Raw genomic sequence first — 23862 nt, 5'->3', positions numbered from 1 at the left:
CTAGACTGGCATCGCTCTGAAGATGTGTCAGAGGTTAGCACAGTGCTATGCACACAGGAGATATGCATGTTACACGAACCACTGAGAACAGAAACAAGCACTGCATTTCTTAACAATTAAGAACTAACATGTAAGTATTTAACTAGACTCGACCCTGATTCCACAACCAATTCTATCAGGAGTTACTACAAAAGTGGCTCGGTTGGTTAGGCATCTGACTTCAGCTCAGCTCATGATCTCAGGGTTCATGGGTTCCAGCCCCACATCAGGCTCTGTGCTGACAGTGTGGACCCTGGAGTCTGCTTCAGATTCTGTGTCACCCTCTCTCTCCACCTCTCCCCTGCTTGTGCTCTCTCCCTCTCTCAAAAATAAGTAAGTAAACATTAAAAACAAAACAAAACAGAATTTAGTGTAAAGGTCTAAGGACAAAAAAATTCTTTTAAATAACTCTCCCTATGTGTACAGATATTTATGAATACAGTCAACTGTCACAAACATCACCCTCTGTAGACCAATGATTGTACCTATGCGGTGCTTCATGTCCCCCCAGTGCTATCAATTCAATACATACACAGAGAACAATGCACCAGGCACCAGGCACCAGGCACCAGGCTGGGCTGGGGACACAGTGGTTAACAGAAACATACACAGCCCTGCTCTCATGGATGCTATGAGTTAGTGAGAGATTAATCAAATAATCACAAAAGTTTCACGTGTATTCTTCTACCTTCGAGAAGGAGAAGACAGAATGCAAGCCATGGCCAAGATTTCTCATAGCCAGCCATAAGGAAAGTTACTAAAACCTGTGTGTCTCAGGTAATGCAGGTTAAACGCTATATTAGGGGATTGTGGTGAGAATTCAGCGTCCTTGAGCTCTGACAGAGAACATATCTTTATTTTCCTAAACACCTGAAATTATCAGCTATAGATATTACAGATATTTTCATTCACATTAGTTATTGCGTCTACCTCAAAACATTATTTACATTTATCACTATTTTGGAGTTATGGCAGTTATTCTCCTTGCTACCCTATCTTGTTATTTAATGTATCAATAAAGAAACACATAGTACTCTATCGTAAATCGGATTTTGGGGAGTTGACGGTGGGCAAAATGTGTATAGGTAGTCAAAAGGTACAAACTTCCAGGTATAAAGTTACGTCTAGGGGATGAAATATGTGGTATGGTGAGTATAATTCATAAAACTCTATTGCAATGGAATGGGTAAAATAGGCAAAGGGGACTCAAAGGTACAAACTTACAGTTATAAAATAAATAGGGCACTGATGGTAGCTAGATTAATTGTGGTAATCACTTTGCAATGTGTATACATGTTAAATCACTATGTTGTACACTTGAAATTAATATAATGTTGTAGTATGTCAATTACATGTCAATAAAAAATAATACTCTATTGTGTATTTGAAAGCTGCTGAGAGTAGATCTTGAAAGTTCTCATCACAGGGCCAGGGATGCCTGAAGCACCACAGGGTAGATGAAACAGCATAGACAAGATGTTTCCTGAGGGCGTGCCAGGCCCTGTAAGGACCCTGTATGGACAGCTCCAGGCTCCTTGATGAACTTGGAAGCCAATGAGAAGGCAGTTCATGCAGACTTTTTAAATGATTTTGTACATCTCTTTGATGATGATGATATCCAGTGAGATACTATCCAGTGGTATGTGCGGTCAAGCCTTTGTTACATAGTGGTATGGTGGACCTCCTCAAAGGACAATTTCAAATCGTTCTAAAGAACTTGTGGACATTACCTGAAATTAGGAGATGCTTAAGAAAGAGAAAGATGGTTTTAACTATCTACATGAGGCCTGTTAATCTCTGAATGTGACCAACTTTCGACCTTCAATTTAAAAAAAGTGATGTCTTAACAGACAGAATGGGAGAAGATATTTGCAAATGATATATCAGATAAAGGGTTAGTATCCAAAACCTATAAAGAACTTAGCAAATTCAACACCCAAAAAACAAATAATCCACTGAACAAATGGGCAAAAGACATGAACAGCCACTTTTCCAAAGAAGACATCCAGATGGCTAACATACACATAAAAAAGATGCTCCACATCACTCATCACCAGGGAAATGTAAATCAAAACCACAATGAGATACCACCTTACACTAATCAGAATGGCTCAAATTAACAACTTGGGCAACAACAGATGTTGGCGAGGATGCTGAGGAAGGGGAAACCTTTTGCACCGTTGGTGGGAATGCAAACTGGTACAGCCACTCTGGAAAACAGTAGGGAGGTCCCACAAAAAATTAAAAATAGAACTATCCTGCAACCCAGCAATTGCACTACTAGGTATTTATCCAAGGGATACAGGTATGCTGTTTCGAAGGGGCACATGCACCCCAATTTATAGTAGCACTATTGACAATAGCCAAAGTATGGAAAGAGCCCAAATGTCCATCAACTGGTGAATTCATGTAGTATATATATTACTCAGTGACCAAAAAGAATGAAATCTTACCATCTGCAACAATGTGGATGGAAGTAAAGTGTATTATGTTAAGCAAAATAAGTCAGTCAGAAAAAGACACATATCAGATGATTTCATTCACATGCAGAATTAAAGAAACAAAACAGATGAACATAGGGGAAAGGAAGCAAAAATAAAAACAGAGAGGGAGACAAACCATAAGAGACTCTTAAATACAGAGAACAAACTGAGGGTTGCTGGTGGGGTGTTGGGTGGCGGGGGGATGGGCTAAATGGGTGATGGGCATTAAGGATGGCAGTTGTTGGGATGAGCACTCGGTATTACACATAAGTGATGAATCACTAAATTCTATTCCTGAAATTATTATTACACTGTATGTTAACTAACTTGGATTTAAATTTTTAAAAATGGCAATATCTTAAAAAAAAAGTTCTCATCACAAGGAAAAAAATTGTAATATGTTTGGTGCTGAATGTTACCTAGACTTATTGTGATCATTTTGCAATATATACAGATGTCAAATCATATCATTATGTTGTACATCTGAAACTAATACGTTATATGACAATTATATCTCAACTTTTTTTAAATGTGATTTTTCTCTATTTTGATAACTATATTTCAATACAATTAGTTTCCTTTGTAATTTTATTTTATTTTATGCCCTTAAAAACAGTTTTCTGATAAGGGATCCATGGACTTAAACTGCCAAAAGAGTCTGTGACCCCAAAATTGTTAAAAATCCTTGGGCTATAAAGATGGCTCAGGTTGGAATAACAACGTTGGCATACCATAGCATGTCACTGGAGAAGAGATTTCAGGTCTTAATTACCTTTGAGAGAGATGGGTAAGAAGAGTGCCACTTCAAAGTTCCAAGTAAAATGGAAAAGCAATAGAGTGGTAAGTATGAATTTACATTCAGGTTTCATTGTATTTCTGAGTAAATGTTATTTTCTGATGACAAATTGGGAGATGTATGGTTTGTGTGAATATAAATGATGTATGTTATTGAGAAACACGGTGTTTATATATTTTAGATAGCTAACCCAACTATGATGAACACATGAAGGGTCAGTTATTACATATGTGGTAGATGGCTGTTTGGCAAATAGTCACTTCCCCATCCTCCAGCCTCCATGATGGTATATACTTTCTGCCCCACCATGTTGGAAGTGACCTCCTGATTTGTTTCAGCCAATGGAACATGGATATAAATCAGTGTGCTGGCTCTGAATTGAGGCCTTTAAGAGGCATCTGATGTTTCCACTGACCTTTCTGGGAATTTCTAAACTCTGTCAAGAGAAGGACATGCTCCAGATTGCCTATTGATTCCAAAAATAATGAGAGATATGGAACAGGTCTAACCAAACCTGGGTCCAGAAACTAAGTAAACTCGGCTATATCCGCTGTGCTTGGCCAAGATCAACCACACCCTAGCCATCTAAAGACTCCCAAAGGAAATAGAAATGCTTACTGGGATGTGCAACAGGATTCATAGCTGCTTGTTGTGTTTGTTGTGCATGATGTGTGCTCTTGAAAATTTTTGCCTGATTAACTAATGCTCTCTGTTCCCTTCATAAAGAAATTGTATACACTGGGCATGCTTAACTCTTGTGGTGAGTAGACCACAGCTGAGTTTATGTTTAAAAAAGAGTTAGGGGGCCTGGGTGGCTTAGTTGGTTAAGCTTCTGACTGTGGCTCAGATCATGATCTCACGGTTCGTCGGTTTGAGCCCTGTGTCAAGCTGTGTGCTGACAGCTCAGAGCCTAGCACCTGCTTCGGATTCTGTGTCTCCCTCTCTCTCTGCCCCTCCCCAGCTTGTTCCTTCTCTCTCTCTCTCTCTCAAAAGTGAATAAACATTAAAAAAATTTTTTTAAAGAGTTAATTGCAGGGCACCCGGGTGGCTCATGGTTCATGAGATGGAGCTGCTCGTGGGGCTCTGTGCTGACAGTGCGGAGCCTGTTTGAGCTTCTTTCCCTCAATCTCCGCCTCTCCCCTGCTCACTCGTACACATGCTCTCTCAAAATAAACTTAAAAAAAAAAAAAAGATGTAAAAAGTTGTAAAACAAAACAAAAACAAAACCTCTACAAAGTTTGCATTAGATTGCTTCATAAGTTTTTAAATTTGTTGTTCTCTTAAGAAAACAAACTAGAGGGGCGCCTGGGTGGCTCAGTCGGTTGAGCAGCCAACTTCGGCTCAGGTCATGATCTCACGGTCCGTGAGTTCAAGCCCCGCGTCGGGCTCTGTGCTGACAGCTCGGAGCCTGGAGCCTGTTTTGGATTCTGTGTCTCCCTCTCTCTGACCCTCCCCCGTTCATGCTCTCTCTCTGTCTCAAAAATAAATAAATGTTAAAAAAAAATTAAAAAAAAAAAAAAAAAGAAAAGAAAAGGAAACAAACTAGAGGGGCACCTGGGTGGCTCAGTTGGTTAAGCATCTGATTTTGGCTCAGGTCATGATCTCACAGCTCGTGAGTTTGAGTTCCGCGTCGGGCTTTGTGTCTCCTTCTGCCCCTCCCCTACTCATGTTCTGTCTTTCTCTGTCTCTCAAAAATGAGTAAATGTTAAAAAAAATTTTTTTTAATCTAAAAAAAGGAAACTAATTAGCATTATGTATTTCAGAATTCCTATTCTAAGAAAGGGCATTAAGTTTCCTGTACTAAAATGGATTATGAATATATACTGATGTTTTAAGTTAAAATAAATGTTTAGGTTAGTATGTACTGTTTTTTTATGCTTCATCCCCTGAGCCAACTTCTTCTATGAACTGACTACAGTCCTGACTGTGTCAGATTTAAGAGGGCTTCTTCAGTATTTCAGCCTGCCAGGAATCCTATTGTGGGCAGTATAATAATCAGGGCTCCGGTGTTAGTGTTGCTTTGTTTTGTTGCAAATCCTGTTTGTAAGCCAGCTTGTAGTCCTGGCATTGAGTCTGAATGCTACAATTTCATATTGAGTTTGAGCACAGTGGTAAGTTTTTGATATAATATTGGCTTCTCGAATAATTTAATCATCATTTTAAATTCCTGTTAAACAAGATGTAAAATCTGATTTGTTAGATTTTTAAAATACAAGGACATCAAATAAGGAATAAAACCTGAACTCTTCCTTCTGACTTAGAAGTCCTACATCACAGCCCGGTTCCCAACTTCTTCCCCAACCACATTTCTTACCACTGTCTGCCCCTGGCCTCTGGTGCTCTTTCCACACTGTGATCCCACACTGACCTTCCTGTTTAGCTAATATATCAAACTCTACCAATTTGGGCCTTTTTTCAGAGCTTTTCTCTGCCTGAGATACTCTTTCCTAATTTTCCCAAGGATGCCATTCATATCTCAAATGAACCACTGAAGCCCTCATTGACTACCCAAAATAAAGCCTCCAATGAATCCCTTTTGACAGTATCACTTCATTTTAAGTCTGTGCATAATACTGATCATAGCTGATAAGTGATATCATTAGCTAATATTTCTTTCTGACTTCTCCCCAAAATAGTATAAGATTCACAACGGATATGTCTTTTGTGTTCACACCTCACTCGCAGGGCTTAAAAATATAGCATAGCACACAGTAGCAGATCAATGAATATTTTTGATTGATTATTATATTGAATACAAACATGAATGCTAAAAACAAACAAAAAACCTAGAGTAAGACTTTTCAACCACTGTGGACAAGTTAGGACTTACAAGACAGAGAGAAAAAATTTAATGTATTATGTTTTATGTCTTTTTTTTTAAATTTTTTTATGTTTATTATTTATTCTTGAGAGAGAGAGAGTGTGTGTGTGAGCAGGCGAGGGGCAGAGTGAGAGGGAGACACAGAATCGGAAGCAGGCTCCAGGCTCTGAGCCATCAGCACAGAGCCCGATGCAGGGCTCGAACCCACGAGCTGTGAGATCATGACCTGAGCCGAAGTCGGACGCTCAACTGACTGAGCCGCCCAGGTGCCCCTATGTCTGTTTCTATAACAGACTTCTATAACTGTTTCTATAACATCTTCCAAAAAATTGTTTTGAATTGACTTACAAATCAACATCACCCCCAGGCCAGTATAGAAAGATTATTTTTCAACATCTAAAACAGGATTAAATGCAGAAAAGTTCTAATTATTGTTACAGAAGCTGGTTCAATTTCATATTTATTACCCAAACAACCTAAATAGGGATGCCTGGGTGGTTCAGTTGGTTAAGCGTCTGATTTCAGCTATAGTCATGATCTCATGGTTCAGGAGTTCAAGCCCCGCATTGGGCTCTCTCCTGTCAGCACTGAGTCCACTTTGGATTTCCTGTCCCCCTCTCCCTCAACCCCTCCCCTGCTTGCACAATCTCTCAAAAATAAAAATAAACACTAATTTTTGGACGATGAATTTAGTTATAAAGTCTACTAAAAGTTAATCTCCTATTTCAAGATTTTTTAAAAAGAAATCTGTTTGGGGGTGCCTGGGAGGCTCAGTCAGTTAAGCATCTGACTTCGGCTCAGGCCATGGTTCGTGGGTTCAAGCCCCACATCGGGCTCTGTGTTGACAGCTCAGAGCCTGGAGCCTGCTTTGGAGTCTATGTCTCTCTCTCTGCTCTCCCCCTGTTCGTGCTCTGTCTCTGTCTCTGACAAATAAATAAACATTGAAAAAAAATTTTTTTTAAGAGAAATCAGTTTGGAATAATACCAACTAACGTACATATGCCTCTTACTATGTGATAGCTATTCTCAAGTGCTTTACTTGCATGAACTGATTTAATCCTATAATTTAACAGATGAGAAAAATGAAGCTCAGAGAGGTCGCGTAATCTGCCAAAAGTCAGTGAGCTAGTTGGCGGTGAGGTGGGATTTGACCCAGTCAGTTTGGCTCCCGAGTCTGCACCCACAGGCTCTACTCTATTTTGTGTCACCTCACCCAACACTACTCAGGCAGACTGTCTCTGAGGAATCTGGACTTGTGATTTAGGGGTAGCAACTTAACTCTCTGCATATGACAGAACTGTAAATCTGGATGCTGAATGGCAGCCATATTTCTTGGGAATGAAGAAGCAGAAAGCGGGTAGAGAGAGAGATAAATAAAGGAGAGGCCAAGAGAGAAGTTAATTAGATGGCAAGAGACAGGGAGCATGCTTGCCAGCGGGGGTCCGGTGCCAGCTCAGCTGCCTGGCCGCACCTCTGTTGCTTGTGTTTAAAGGGACACACTCTGGTGTCTGCATGAGAAGTTCCCTTTCCTGTTGAAGATAGCTCAAGATTTTACTACTTGCAACTGTAAGAACCTTAACTAGTCTCAGAACTGATAACCAAATGAGGGAAAATTTGGCTCCTGCTACTGAACTGAAATTGATGAAATACCGCCAAAACGTGCACATGCTAAATAACAATGGAGAACAGAAAACGTTCAGATACTAACATTGTTTTAAGAATATGGAGGAATTAATTGGCTTTATGTTTTGCTCCAGTCAAGATTTGAAATGTATATGCAGTGAAGATTTAGAAGCAATATTGATTTCATTGTTTTACCCATCTCTGGCACATGGAACTGCTCTGAAATTTTTTTTTTTCTAATTTGGCACGCCAGATTAAATTGGTGTGCCAACCCAGTAAGGAGAAAGTGATTTCAGAATGCTACCCTCATCTCCCATTTATAGATCAGATAAACCGTAGCTCCCTGAAGGAGCTCCCTTCCTTTGCTGGCACAGTGCTGCTATTTTGGTATCTGCCAGTTAAGAACATATATCTAGTGGTAACAGAGCGCAGACATGTGTTAGCCTGGGTAAGTGGTTTGTGTTAATGGACAGTTCTACCACTGAACACCAAGCCTCTTACGGTGACATGTGACCTCGAATTTCTAGAAGTGGAACATGGTGAAGCCAGGCCGCCCTTTCTCCATTACATTCTTGATATCAAACTTGCCCATTCAAGTCAACACAACAACAAAAATTCCAGTTCTATAAGGTGAGGAGCTTATAGTAATTTTCAACTTACCTCCATAATTTACTCTTCTCAAATAGATCAGCTGCTTCTTCCTAAGTAGTATTACTGTATGTATCTATTGCAAGAACCAACCAACATGTGTGGACTAATTTCTTTATCACACTGCCATTGTCTAAGACTAGACACTTGTCAGCTTTTTACCTGCACTGTTGTAATGCCCTTTAAAATTTTTTTCCACAGGCAGCATGGCCCCTGTCAGTCCATTACCACCAGATTATTGTGCAATACCGGATACATCTACTCAGCAGATGGTTTGGCTCATATAAATCCCTCCTGTTGATTCTACGTTGCCTTCCCACCACCCTAAGGCTCACACCTAAGATCCTTTGTACCGTCTTCAAGGCAGAAGGCTTCAAGATTCCTGTAGGACTGATATCCTGATAGTGATTCCCTAATTAAACAATTCACCAGGGTAACCCAAAGAATCCACCTTATCCTGTCCACCCACCTCCTCATTCCACATTGCTATGGCGCCTTATCTATTCAGCCCACTCCTTCCTTCAAGCCTTCCCCAGTTTGAACAGCCCTTTCCTTGTTAGAAGGGAGACAATCAGTAAGGGCATTCACTGGGCTAAATACGTACAAATGCTCATTTAATGCTTACACTAATCCAATGAAGTGGTACTACTATGTCCCTCATTTTTCAGATGAAGAAACTGAAGTTTAGAGAATTTAGGTAATTTATGAATAAGTAGCAGATCTAAAACTTCAATTGGACACTGTGTAACTTAAAAAGCCCCCAAAGCAGTTAACCCTTGAGCCTTTGCACAAGCCGTTCCCCCTGCTCAGAAAGGTCCTACCCTCTTCCACCAGTTGGCAAGCACCTGGTCAGCTTTCAAAGCCTGACTTAAGTGCCCCCAGTCCCTTTTGAAGGCTTCTTCCACACTGCTCAATCAGTGGTGGTTATTCTCTACATTGTTCTACCCTATAATAGCCAAGTTGTCACTCCCATAAATATTTATTTTGTTTCTCTCATTTACTTGACTGTGAGGTCTTTGGAGGAAGGGATACTCTATTTATACCAGCTCATTGCAATAACCCAAAAATGTTGGTTAACACTACATACTGCCCTAACATACGTCAGAAGGCAATATTCCTTTGGTAATCCCTGTATAGATTAAAAAGTTAAAATAATTCAGAATATAAATTAACACTTAACCTGAAAGTCAAGCTTGACAGAAACTATGCATTGGTTATTAGGCTTGTTCACTGTTTAAATCACATGTTTTGAATTCAAAGACATATTCAAATCTTCCTTTGGAATGTATAATAAATGTAACAGGTGTGCTCTTTTTCCCTTATTTACGCCAGGCAGCTACAGAGATAACTGGAAATGGTGGAGGCAGTAAAGAGGAATGCTGGCCATTCCTCTCTGGCACAGAAGGCCCTGACTGAGGACAACTTCAGAGACTGCCTCCCTCATATGTTTATTATTCCTGGTGTGAGCACCACTCTGGAATTTAAAGATATATATGTTGGAGGGAGAAGGGGGGGAAGGTACAACTTTGTCTCAAAATGCAAGCCAGTTAATTTCAGCCAATGAACAACTAAAGAAAAAATAATCTTTTAGATTTAAAGGAAGGCTGGAATACTATGTTCAATGAGGCACCTTTCTAAATGTTTCAGGAGCCATTTTGATTATCCTGGATTTTCACCTTACACACCAATTTATTTTTGCTGTAATTTAAAAGTTCTTAGGTTTTTCTAGTGGAGACTCTAAGCTTTTGTTTAGTTTATCTTCGTAAATACAACACTGGCCTAGGTAATTTTTTTTAAAGTAACGTCTACACCCAACATGGGGCTCGAACTCATGACCCCAACCAAGGTCAAGAGTCAGCTGCTCTACCAAGTGAGCCAGTCAGAGGCCCAGGTCATTTCTTATTGTGGGGGGTGGGGTGGGGAGGCAGAGAGAGAGAAGAGGGAATGAGAGGGAGAAAGGGAGGAGGAGAGAGATGGAATATAAATGAAAGAAAGGAATCTGGGGGACAAGAGGAGTTATGCTTGGCTTCCTTATCCTTTTTTCTTACCTGTGATTGTCTAAAAGGAGCTGTATAAAGGGATTTGTGATTTGCTTGCATTATTGTTTATTTAAAAAAATTTTTTTTAACATTCATTTATTTTCGAGAGACAGAGTGGGAGCAGGGGAGGGGAAGAGAGGGTGACACAGAATCGGAATGGAAGCAGGCTCCAGGCTCTGAGCTGTCAGCACAGAGCCCAATGTGGGGCTCAAACCCACGAACCATGAGATCATGACCTGAGTCAAAGTCGGATGCTTAGCTGACTGAGCCACCCAGGCACCCCTGCATTATGGTTCATTTTTAAAGGATCAATAGGCTATAACCATGTTTTTCTAAGTGTAGCTTGAAACATTTCTGAAATCAATTTAGTGGTACGTAACTAGCCGCAAACAAATAAAATAGGAAAAAAACTGAATACATCACATGTAGTAACAGTTAAGTATTGTTTAGTCAAGTTTTCTTTTAGTCTTGTATGCATAATAGCTTGTATTTTTTACCACAAGTCTCCACCAAAAATGCCAGAAAGCCACAGGGCTACTTATAAACAAGAAATGATTCAGTGACCACACCAAAACCACCATGCTTAATGGTTTTTTTCTTTCTTTATTTTTCTTTTTTTTTTTTTTTAACCATTTGAGGAATCAAGCTAGCTTCCATTATGAAACAAAGTCCAATTACAGAAAAACATTTAATTAATCCTGTACTAAGAAAGCTTCTAAATATCTTTTGTAATAGTCAACCTACACCCAAAAGATTTTATATGGTAGCAAGAACGTAATTTGCTTCATAGTGCAGTAATAAATCAGATTGAGAAGTAATTTATTTTATACTGTAGAAAATCTGAGTATTTATCCCTTTCATACAATTTAAACGGTTCATCTCGGACAAAGCAAAGAATGGAATACAGAATCAAAAGTAAGTGGCAAATATTTCACCTTAGCACAATTTTAATATGACTTTTCCACATGAACCAAAACCAAATATCACTTTCAAAAGATGGTACCAGTCAATTCTTTTAAAATTTCAATTCTGATAAAGAAAACTAAATATCTCCAGAAAGTTGTATAATTAAGTTCAACACCCCAACATCAATATTATTTAAAAGTTGAATACAGAGCAGTATTTTGTGCCTTTATCATACCTCTGAGGCTTTCCACGTTAGTAACCAAATTTCATACCAAATATGCTCCAGGATTAGGAGTAGAAATGTGCGTTGGGGGAGCTGAAGTTGCATCAAGGCATAACCTATATCAATATATTGAATATTCATCTGATCTACAAATGGAAGAGTGTTTCCCAGTGAGCACATAAATATTAATTAGCTCATTTTCTCTCTGTGTCTCCTGCACATGTGCATATGACCACATGCACAACACACACAGCACGATGTCCTACACTCACTGAGTGTAAGATGCTCCCTAGGACTCAGTCACTGCCTCTCTCCTCAGCCTCCTTTGTCCTCTAGATTGTGCCACTTTACATCTCTGTTTTTGATTCTTCTTTTTTTTTAAGGCTGCACAGACACCTTAAGAGGATCTTAACAGGATGATCAAAAAGAAATGAAATGAATTCTGAATTCTTTGGATAAGTCTTCATGGTGAAATATTGTGAAATTAATGGCTAAAATGAAGTTAAGAGCTTATCCATAACCACTGACAGACTCTCTCCTGACTTGATAAAATATTGTGGTTAACCAAGGGTTGGCAATAATATCCACATAACATATATAATTATAAAATAGAAGTTAAGGGATGCCTGGGTGGCTCAGTCAGTTAAGTGTCCAACTTCGGCTCAGGTCGTGATCTCATGGTTGGTGGGTCTGAGCCCCGCGTCAGGCTCTGTGCTGACAGCTGAGAGCCTGGAGCCTGCTTTGGATTCTGTGTCTCCTTCTCTCTCTGCCCCTCCCCCTCTCCCCTCCCCTATCTCTCAAAAGTGAATAAATGTAAAAAAAATTTTTTTTAAACATAAGACAAGAATGCAAAAGGCTAGATGTTTCTGTATCAATGAACACTTATATAAGTATATTATGTAGAATTTGTTTGGCTTTGCTATTTTTTTGGTCCAGCTGACTTTAAGTTTGTTTATTTATTTGAGAGAGAGAGAGAGAGAGAGCAAGCACACCCGAGTGAGGAAGGAGGAGAGAGAGAGGGAGAGAGAGAATCCCAAGCAGGCTCCATGCTGACAGCACAGAGTCCAACGCAGGGTTCAATCCCACGGAGCTGTGAGATCATGACCTGAGCTGAAAGCAAGAGTTGGACACGCTTTACTGGGTGAGCCACCCAGGCACCCCAGGCCAGCTGACTTTTAAACTGCATCTACCGGGGTCCCTGGCTGGCTCAGGAGGAAGAGTGTTCAACTCTTCATCTCATGGTCATGAGTTTGAGCCCCATGTTGGGTGTAGAGATCACCTAAATAAATAAAATTTAAAAAAAGGAAAAATAAAAACATCCACTGCATCTATAAAACATCTACTGGGGCGCCTGGCTGGCTCAGTCAGTACAGCATGCAACTTCTTGATCTCAAAGTTGTGAGCTCAAGACCCACGGGGGGGCATGGGGCCGACTTTAAAAAAAATTCTACAAAAGTGGAGAGAGTATAATGAATCCCTATTACTCCTCTCTCAGTTTCAACAGTTACCAACACAGTTCTGTAAGTTCATATAACTTCATCCACATCACCAACCCCTCTACTGAATCATAAATATTTTTGAACCTTTGCAGATACTTCATCTATAATTATCTTAATACGTATCTCAAAGTTACCATTTTTAACATAATTGTACTATCATTATCGCATAAAATGAATAATCCTCTTAATATCATTAAATATTTAATTGGTGGTCAATTATAGATTTTTTTTATAGTTTGTTCAAATCAGCATCTGAACAATGGCAGTAGACTACATCTAATTAATGTAACCCTTAAGTCTTTTAAAATCTACCTTTGAGAGTCCCCTTTATGTTTTCATTGCAATTTCATTGTTTGAAAAAATTGCCATCGTGTGTTTAAGGTTCCTGTGCCTTAAAATAGAGAATCAGGGTTTCATACTAACAAGATAATGGTTACGATATAGTCTTTCGTCCTGTTGTCTGTGATGAGTACTATCAAATATAATGAATAAGAGGTTACTATGGCAAGAATTAGGCAAGTTAGTATAAAAGGTATGCTTCACTACTGTCTTAAACTCGAGAGCCATGATATGACATCTACATAGAAGAAACAACAAACATTTGCAAGAACTTCATTTTCCTATTATGCGAGGACATGTGCACCAAGACGCTTGGAGAATTGTTTTAAAAATTTACCAATATTAAATCCAAACTAAAATTATACTAGGAGCTATTTTCATAATAGTTCTTCATAATAATGTAAACATTTTGAAAGTTATCTGGCTTTTAGATCACTTAACTTTGTGTTGATGTTATAGCCCACACGTAAAATTGTTCTACTTCAAAGACTGAATCATATGTGTGTAAATGCAGGTGACCTTCACCTACATCTGTCATCACAGACACGCATACAAGGCAAACGCATGAGGTGGGGTGATATTTGGTACTATAAAACTCTTCTCACCCTCACCATATATGAAAGCATTAACTTAGGTTAGGTGAGGTTAGGTTAGGTATGACTCCTAAGTCACTTTCAACGCACTACTAACATATAGTGTTTGGTGATGTAAATAAATCATTAAAAACCTGTAGACCTGTCTGTAGCCTGAACTCAAAGCCAACAGCAATACTTCTATTCTAATTCCCAGGAAGTGATGCCTGAGTTGCTCCAGGAGTACATGTTAGAAAAGAGGAAAACAGCTCCAGAGCCGCGTGCAAGGGACCACCTACCATCGATCTGGGCTTGCTGATGGCCACGAGACTAGTGAGGAAGTCTTCGTCGTGCAGCTGGCTGAAAACATGGGCATCATAGGCTACCATAATGGAGATCTCTTCCATCATCTTGCCAGCTGGCCTTTCCACAGCGGCAGCTGCTACCCCAGCTCCAGACCAGACTATCCAGGGAAAAATCCTACTGCAGCTCAGTGCCAATGCCCACACCCACCTGAGTCTGAAGGGGTGGAGTATCAAAAATCCACGAGGAAAAAAAGAAATATGAAAAAAAAAAAAACAGCTGCTATCACAGGCTTCTTTGGCAGCTCACCCCCTGTAGAAAACTAAGGGAGGTCCTCTTATCTGTGGAGGAAGTAAATGCTATAAACACCTTCTGTGTTCTTAACACAGCAGCTGGAAAGTTCACTTTTGGGAAATCTTCTTTAAACTTCAAAAAGAGAAATGAAAAGTTTTCTAACTGGAAATATCCTATTGCAAAAACAATAAAACAAAAGGACCCCCAAACTGATTTATGCTACGTCCTTGGTAATTAGAAACTTTTAAAGTTTATCTTCTTACTTCAGTATCATTTATATCAAGAGTCTTCTTCTTGGAGGAGAAGTGGATTTTCTTATGGCTTATTTTTTCACATTCACAGAAAATAAACAGACGGCAACCTTTAGTTTTTCAGAATTCATAGAATTCTTGGTGCAGTTAAAAATTATCTCCTGAAGTATGAAAAAAAGAGAGTCTTTTCCCCCTCTGATTATTTCTGTTAAAAAAAAAAAAAAAGAAGCACCTAAATATAAAAATGAAATGGACTGCAGTATCAGTTGAAAATCATTTCCCCTTCTCCCACTAAAAAACATGCAAATATTTTAAATAGAATTCCTGATTTGGGGAACTTTGTTTTCTGTTGTTATTCACAAAGCAACACAAAGTTCTCATTTCTAAAAACGTATTGTTTTTCTCCCATAGATAAAAGTTCTCCTGTTTTATTTTTAAACTTAGAGGCTGTTGTTGTTTTTTTTTTAATTACCCTGTTAGCAGATAGTGGTGAACTGGTGGTGGCTTAGCTACCAGAAGTGTTTTCCAGTTGGAGACCGTAAATATGAACCTCCATATGCCCTGATGAAAAATCCCAAAGCTGCCCAAAATCATCATTACAAGGTTCCCTACATTACCAGGAAGTACAGCGTAGGCTGATTCCATGGAAAAAGTAGTAAGCAAATAAAAAGGGGGGGGGGGAGATAAAGCTCCTCCAAAAGTTGTTTTGCCAAAATGTCTAATTAAGCTATTATCTACTCTGCTATTTATAGATGATGACATTGCAATACCAGGAGAAATACTGTTTGCTAAAAATCAATTTGGCAATGTTTGTCTCTAATCAAACAGAGCTACTGGTTGGAATTTTTAGTCCTAATTTAGCATTGTTATGTTGTTGAATTGTTTGCTTTTCAGAAGACACACAAAACGTGGGATGAGATTCATGGTGTCTATTTTCCCTTATTTTCCTGAAGTATCTTCACCTAGATTAATATGATTACTTAAATAGCATCTTGTTCCATTTAAATATGATTAGGAGACTTTTGCAATTGCTATAGCATTCTAGATTAAATACACTCACACTTGCACGCGCGCGCGCACACACACGCAGAAGGGGAAAAACACCTTATTGCTAGGAAACAGAAGTCTAAGAAGCTTATTTTAATAGAAAACGCAAGACTTTCAATAAATCTCCAAGATTAAAACAGCTTCAAACTGTGCTTGACCCTTGTTGGAGCCGGTAAAGCATTTTTACTTCATTTTTTTCCTCCAATGCAGCTTTGTCTTTCAAGCTCTGTTTATGTTAAAAAGTTTCCCGGCACATTTACCTTAACGCTGACTAACCAGGTAAAAATTAAATGATAATCAAGAGACCAGGTTTTATAAGGCATCCGGGCAGTTCATACCTTTTAAATTCCTTTTTATCTTTTCAGAAGTGCTGTAAAAGTCACTGTGAACCTCTTCGTGCATTCACTAGCACCAGAAGGTTTCAGATTTATCTTGCAGCACCGTTTTCTAGATGTGAAAGGAATTCCTCTTGCTTTCCTATTTTTCTGTGCTACAGTGACTCAGTGCTTCCACACTGATACCTGGATAAGGTGCACTGACAAAGACACCTGTTGTGGAAGGTAAAGAAACTACTTCCCATCATGCCTTACTCCCTGCTGGCAACCGCCCAGGGCCAAACAAGCATTATAACCGCTTTCGAGCAGTGCCTATGCACCCCGGGAGAGCAATTCAGTGTAACAATAGGTAATCTTCTAGGTTAAGAACACTCCTAACTGGAGGGAAAAAAAAAAAAAAAAGGACCAGAAAAACAATACCAAATAGTTAGGTGCTGTATATTAAACTCATAAAACATTTAAGGGATCAGGGCTGTAAAAGTACAAAAACAATTTCAGAAACATAATCAAAGGCTGTAAAGATAGTTTTAAAACTACATAAACAGAAGCTAACGACTTTAAATAATTCAGTCCTTTTAGAATTCCACACAGATTCTCAGGTAAAGAGGTATTTTTTAAAGCTTCAAATTTATTACCTTCAAAAGACTGTTCTAATTACCCACAGTCACTGGAATTATTAACATTTCATTTCCAAATCTAAAAGGTCCTCTATCAAAGCCACAATGCATGCATTTTCTAGAGCAAGGGTTCCCTAGGTTAGACTAGCACCCTTCATTTTTTTTCACCCTTAAAACTGTCCTCCATACCTGACTTTTGGAATCCAAGCAGGGAAAATACCAACGTTTCTTTCCTCTCACAACTGATTGTGTATGTGTGGTCCCAACACAAAGCATACTTTTTGAAAACTGATGATTTAAAAACCTGTCTTAGAACTGGCTTCTCTTCCTAAGACATTTTCTCTTGGGATACTCCAGCCTCAAAATTTCAGGGACCATGTTACAGTCATGTTTACAGTCCTTTACTCCCTTGCAAGACGTCTTTCGTACTCTCTTGCCTCTTGCCCCACCCCCCCCCTCGCATCCCCCCAGGGCAACCCCGTGAATTGATCCCACGGATCTCCCAGGGTAGTCTGCGTGTGAGCTCCTGCAATCCTCTACTTCGCACCGCGCAGCTCCCCTGAGAAAAGGCGTGGGGCGGGGGGGGGGGGGGATTACCTGAGATCAAGGGGTGTAGCACCATTCGCTGCTACAATTTACCAGGACGGGGTTGCATACCCAGCCGGCGGCAGAAAACGCGGCGTTAGCGGTAACCAATAGATAGTCGCCAGTTCAAGCAGGAACTAGCTAGCTGCCTGTCCCAGGGTAAGTCCTTCAACCTCCCTAGGTTTCCATTTCCTCATGGTCATGTAAATTGAGAGGGATGGACTAGATCAGAGGTTTGTGCGCTCAGAAACAGTCCAAAGCTAAGTATCCAATTTCCCTCCACTAAATAGGCTTATTCGGGGATTTGAAGGTGGAAATACCTTTTTCATCTCTATCAGAATAAAAAACAAAAGGTAACATTAAGCCCAGATGTTAAGGAAGTCCCCCTGGGGTTGCTATTATATGTCCCAACAAATGCAGTCTACTTTGTACCCTACTTTGGATTTTCTACATCAAGCCTTTTGCCTATGAAGAGTATTCGATGACAGCTGTTTTACTTTTTATTAGTTATTCCTTACAGTCTTTCAGTTTACAGACCAAACTGGCTACAAAGTAATTTTCAAAAGCCTCTCCAGATCTCATTAAAATAAGAAAATGTTAATGAATAAAATATCTTTAGTGATTTTTAAGTGCCATTTTAGATTTTAGATAGAAAGATTTTACTCTGGTAGCTGATTTTGTTCTACAGCCATTCTTCTAGGATTATTACTTTTCAGCAAACACATACCTGGATAACACTGAATGACTAGGAGTTTAATAAACCACTCCTGGCCTTCAGAGAACATCTGTTCTCATGTGTCAAATTTAGGTACAGCCAAAACAAAAATCAAGAAAAGCCTGAATAAGATGCGAACTTTTTTTTTTTTTAATTTGTGTTCTCCCCCAATGCGGCAAAGCAAAGTATCTTTACAATGGCAGTCACGTTCAAGCCCAAGGCAAATACACTAAGAACCGATAGCACATCATTAAAAAATTATCTCATCTCACAAGAGTGGCTATAAAGACCCTTTCCCATGAGTCGGGTTCTACTTGTAGAACATTCTCATCACAACGGCCCTAAAATCAGGGTAGGATGGAGAGGAGGAGAAAAGCCCATAGCAGAAATATGGTCTAGAGGGCAGAAGGGTCTTCTGTGCCTCCCACGTGCACAGGTGGAGCCCCGTAGAGTCTCCTCCCTCCCCAGTGGTGCCTGTGTAATCACTCCTGAACATCTTCACAGATGTTCCTGAATCTTGACATAACCATTCCTGAAGTGTGCAGGACTCCATTTTAAGAGATGTTCACAAAATGTTCATGCCATTGACACAAACAACTATACGAAAGACAAAACTCTACAAGCACCTTCTTAATCACGGAAAACCAAATTTCCAAGTAGGTTTCACACTTCAGAGTGCACATTACAAAACCCAAGTCCTCTAAGTGGGGGAACAAGAGATAAAATGAGAATGAGAAGCCATAGGAGTGTGAGTAGTAGAAAGCTTTCCAGAATATTTTGTATTTCAGAAGAGTCCAGTAACACATATGGAGTTTTTACAAAGGGAAAAAGAACAAAACGTAAAAGATTAAAAAAGCAAAAGCTTAGCACTCTTTACAAATCATGCAAAGGTAAACAAAGAAAACCATTATTCTTGTGTCAAATTCCAGCCGTTCAGCTCATTATCTTTTCTATCTTTCATAGCAATTGCTAGGCAAATTCAAAACCCCAGAAAACACAGATTCTTAAGAAAGAGAAAATCCCCAGAGTTAAAGAAAGAAAAAAAAAAAAAAAAAAAAAAAAACAACAGTGGGGCATAAATACTTGCCTAACGGCTATCCTGGGTATCTTACTTCCTCATTCAGATCTCACTACAAAGAATATGGGGGTGAGGTAGAGTTCACAACAATCAGCTTTTTACCTCACTTGTAACTCTAAAATCCACAGCCAACTGTTAAAAACAAGACAACAGGCCCCAAATGGAGCCACTTATGCGAAGCCTCATGTCACCCAACAGAGACTTCATTACCGTTTTGGCTCTCTCAGAAATGGAATCTCTAGTCACTCAGAAATCACCAGATCAGCACTAGTTGGGTAATCCGCCTGATAGACCCCTTTGAAATAATCAATCTGCTTTTTTGCCTAGTGGAACTTCTTTGTTCCTGCTCCCTTCTGCCTATGAAAGTCTTTTCTTTGGTACAAACTCCTCAGAGCTCCTTTCTATCTGCTAGATTGGATGCTGTTCGGATCATAAATCACTGGAAAAAGCCAATAAGATCTTTAACATTTACTCAGTTGAATTCTGTTTTTTAACACAACACATTCACTTAAGCCTTACCTAACCAAAAATAAGGGCTTCCAGTGTTGAGGATGGTTACAGACACATCTAAAAATTTGAGGAATGCTTCATCTTGCCTCGTTTTGAGAATACACAACTCAATTGTAACTACAGAAATTTTACCTTATTTTTAAAGCAAATAACTTTTAAAATTAAAAAAAGTCATAAATTTTTGAAAAGTTTTACTAACAACCAAATCAAATCATCCCACAAGGCTAATGTGTTCGATTCTCTTTTTTTTTTTTTTTTTTTTTTTAATGAAGACCAGAGTGTAGTTTCAGGGAACAGCAATAAAATGTGAACTAGTTTTCATTCAGATGTTTATTTGTCTCAGGTTCTTCCTGCAGGTTGGTTGAGTCCAGCCTGGATAAGTCCCTTTCCAAGGGGCCCTCGGGTCCCTGCAGTAGATCATATACACAGCTTGCAGCGGTGGACTTGGCTTAAATCCTACAATTAAAACTTGATTAATCTGCAATGAAGCAAAGAAGGGTGGGGGAGGGAGGAGAGAGAGAGGCAAACCAAGAAAAAGACTCTGAACTATAGAGAACAAACGGATGGCTCCCAGGGGGGAGGTGGGTGGGGGATGGGTGAAATACGTGATGGGGATCCAGGAGCGCGCTTGTGGTGATGAGCACCAGGTGACGTATGGGAGGGTCGAATCACCATGTTGTACACCAGAAACTAATATAACACTGTATGTTAAATGGAATTTAAAAACTAAAACAGGGGCGCCTGGGTGGCTTGGTCGTTTAAGCGTCCGACTTGGGCTCAGGTCATGATCTCACGGTCCGTGAGTTCGAGCCCCGCGTCGGGCTCTGTGCTGACAGCTCAGAGCCTGGAGCCTATTTCAGATTCTGTGTCTCCCTCTGTCTCTGACCCTCCCCCGTTCATGCTCTGTCTCTCTGTGTCTCAAAAATAAATAAACATTAAAAAAAATTTTTTTTTAAAAATAATAAAAAATAAAAATAAAAATAAAAACTAAAACAAAACAACCTTGACGAATTTGATGCTACATGAATTATATCACAATTTTTTTCAAAAACCAACAGAAAAAAAAGTGGGGGCGCCTGAGTAGCTCAGTCAGCTGAGTGTCCGACTCTTGATTAAAGCTCAGGTCATGATCTCGTGGTCGTGAGATCGAGCCCCACGTCAGGCTCCGCACTGAGTGTGCAGCCTGCTTAAGATCCTCTCTCCCTCACTCTCTGCTCCACCTGCTCCGTCTGCACACACCCCCCCACTCGTGTGTGTACGTGAGTGCAAGCACGTGCGTGCATTCTCTAAAACAAATAAACAAAAAAATCCAAGAGCATTTACTAAATGCCTGTAATGTTCATGGGGGGACTTACTAAACTTTTAATATAGTATCATATAATCTAGTTATAAATAATGACTAATACCCTAAAAACTTTTAATGATAATAATAGCAACTCATATTTGGTAAGCATTCACCATGTCCTAGACAGAGAATCTCATTCGATCTTCACAGCAAGTCGATGAGCTAGGCACTGTAATTATCTCTGCTTCTCCACTAAAGTGTGGAGAAGCTTAGTGATTTGACTCAATTCTCACAATCAGAAACGGAGCTGATAAGATTCAACAACAAGTGTGCCTGGCTCCAAAGTGCAGGCCCTTCATCACTAAAGGACAATAAGGGAAGGAGCAAACATAAACGGAGTATCAGCCATGTGCCAGACACTAGTGCTTTTCAGACACTCACATGTCCTCCTTCCCCACCCCAGAAGACAATGCGCTGTTTGTCAAGTGATGCGATTGTAAGTGACTTTAGGATTGGAATAGTATAAAGTCTCTCTGCATTCAGGAAAGCCTGCATGGAAGACATGGATTGAATCTGGATAGGCGAAGTGAAATCATTTTTTACAGGGAAAATAAAATAAACTTGGCCACACTGGTGAACTGAAGACATCGGTTGGGTACGGTAGGAGATAAGGCTTCAAAGGCAGATTTGAATTGGCCTGCAGCGGGTTTCAAATATCGGGTCAACAAATTTGGAAAATACGGTGTATAGGCCAAGGGCGGTCACTGAAGACTACAAAGTTTCTGCCTTTCTAGCCTCCATTTTTGTCATTAGAGGAAGGACCTATAATAGTTAACATGAGGACTTCAGAGTTCAGAATAACCTGGGGTAATTAATATAGGACTCTGCCACACACTAGCTCTGTGACCATAAGCAAATTCCATAAGCTGTCTCACCCCTGGTTTTCTCATCCACAAAATGAGAAAATAATAATAGTGCTATAATTATGAGGAATAATAAGATAATGCATGTAAAAGCCCTTCGTAAGCTGCCTGGTTCTAGAAAGCGTTTGATTAATGTTCATTGCTGTTATTATCAATATTAAAAATGATGTCTGGAGGGGCAAGATTATTTGCTAAACACCAAAGAGAAGATGGAATAGTAACTCTTAGAATTTGGGGGGGGGGGAGGGTATCCTCAGTATCCAAGAACACAAATGTCTCCATTTCCTATTTCCTTATCCAATTAATTAAAATCCAAGAGAAAGAAAGAGACGCTGTCACACAACTCCAATCCTCTACCAGTTTTCCCTAAGCAATTAAATCTTTCTACGTGTTGCTTTATTTGGGAGCAATTTGGTAATTTACATGTGTCCTTCTGTCAGAAATAATTGAGACAGGTTAGAGGACACAAAAGGTTGATAATGTGTGTGTGTGTGGAGTCTCCTGCAGTTTAGCTGCCTCTCCAGTTTCCTGACGACAATGCAGACAGAGTTTAATCAATTACCTCTTATTAAATTAAGCAATTGTGACAAGAACAGGGAACAAAGAGAGCATTTGTTGTCTACTGATATTCATCTGTTGTAACCTGATCAACAAAACACTGTTACTAGGGGCTAGCGTGGAAATACACAATCCTTCTTTATAATTGTATTATAACAAGATTTTCCATGGTTCGTCGGTATCTTAGAGTCAAAAGAAATATCCTATATAATTGTTTAGAGTAACAGCTTATCTGGAAGCTTAGACTTGACCAAAAAAACTGTTAATCCATTTCATCTCAACGATATCAACTGAGTATGGATAGGGGTAAAAGGGGAAGGAGGAGAGAAGTAACGCATATTTAATATCTACTATGCTTGAATGGGCCTTTAACTATATACTCTCTTGTAGTTTTTTACAACAATACTATGAAGCTGGTTTTATTATCCCCATTTTATAGAAGAGTAAACCATTGTCCTCTGGGTTTAAACAATTTAAGGTCACTAGCAAATCAGACCTATTATTAAGACTGAAATATGTGATTATAAAGGATCTGTGTATCCCCCTCCAAGCCCCCAACAGGTTCATTATAAGATGAATTCAAGAAAGAAGAAAATAAACTCAACGTGGAGATCCTGAAATAGAAGCTTTAAAATTTCCAAAGCTGGACTTTGTATCTCTCTTCTCTTAGTATTTTGCTTTTATATATTTTTAAGCAAGATCTACACTCCACGTGGGGCTTGAACTCAGGACCTCGAGATCAAGAGTCACATGTTCCACTGACTGACCCAGCCAGGCACCCCTCTTAGTATTTTGCTTTTAATGTTATATCGTTGTATATTGAAAATAGGAACTAAAAGTTCATTTTGCATCTAACGGTATTATTTATAAAGCATTTGCAAATGTAAAGAAAAAGAAAACTGAACGGCAACTACTGACAAGGGTTATGTATGTATTAGCAATCTTCTACAATAGAAAATAGCCCTTTGATTGAATGATCTGTCAACAGCAGCTTCCATGTTGTTAAAAATTGGCATTTTGTTTGCTTTGAGAGCAACAGTGAATTGCTTAATTGGCCAATAGAAAAGTAATAAAAAGGTCTTAATACTTTTTTAACAGTGGTCTTAGTAGTAGTGGTAGCAATTTCATTCATTTCAACAAGAATTTTATTTTTATTTATTTTTTCATAAAGATTTTACTTTTAAGTAATCTCTGTACCCAAAGTGGGGCTTGAACTTACAACCCCGAGATCAAGAGTCACATGCTCTACTGACTGAGCCAGCCAGGAGCCCCAAGAATGTATTTTTTATGTTCAATCTAAAGCATTTTCCCAAAAAGTCATCATTTCAGGTGTAAGAACTGTCATAAAGTCTTATCATAAAGAATACCTCTCC

At 39.3% G+C, this 23862-nt stretch overlaps 1 protein-coding gene across 10 annotated transcripts in view; it reads right to left on the bottom strand.

Moving 5' to 3' along the window:
• Positions 1–23862, bottom strand: part of RABGAP1L (RAB GTPase activating protein 1 like) — a 763363-nt gene that overhangs the window by 89938 nt on the left and 649563 nt on the right. The window contains exons 1-2 of one of the 10 annotated variants that reach the window (XM_049635176.1): positions 17433–20480; positions 14288–15041 (exon numbers count right to left, since the gene is read on the bottom strand). The exons of 7 other annotated variants lie outside the window; for them this stretch is intronic. In XM_049635176.1, the coding sequence (XP_049491133.1) occupies positions 14288–14398 (111 nt within the window). In that variant the 5' untranslated portion in view covers positions 14399–15041; positions 17433–20480. Of the gene's footprint in view, positions 1–14287; positions 15042–16221; positions 17312–17432; positions 20481–23862 lie in introns of those variants that run through there. 2 more of the 10 variants (XM_049635175.1, XM_049635177.1) reach the window with 2 other exon arrangements.

The sequence above is a fragment of the Panthera uncia genome, chromosome F1 (genome assembly GCF_023721935.1).
Source record: "Panthera uncia isolate 11264 chromosome F1, Puncia_PCG_1.0, whole genome shotgun sequence".
In the NCBI taxonomy this organism is placed as follows: Eukaryota; Metazoa; Chordata; class Mammalia; order Carnivora; family Felidae; genus Panthera; species Panthera uncia.
The sequence above is the reverse complement of the archived record's forward strand: the minus strand, read 5'-3'. Positions and strand labels throughout refer to the sequence as shown.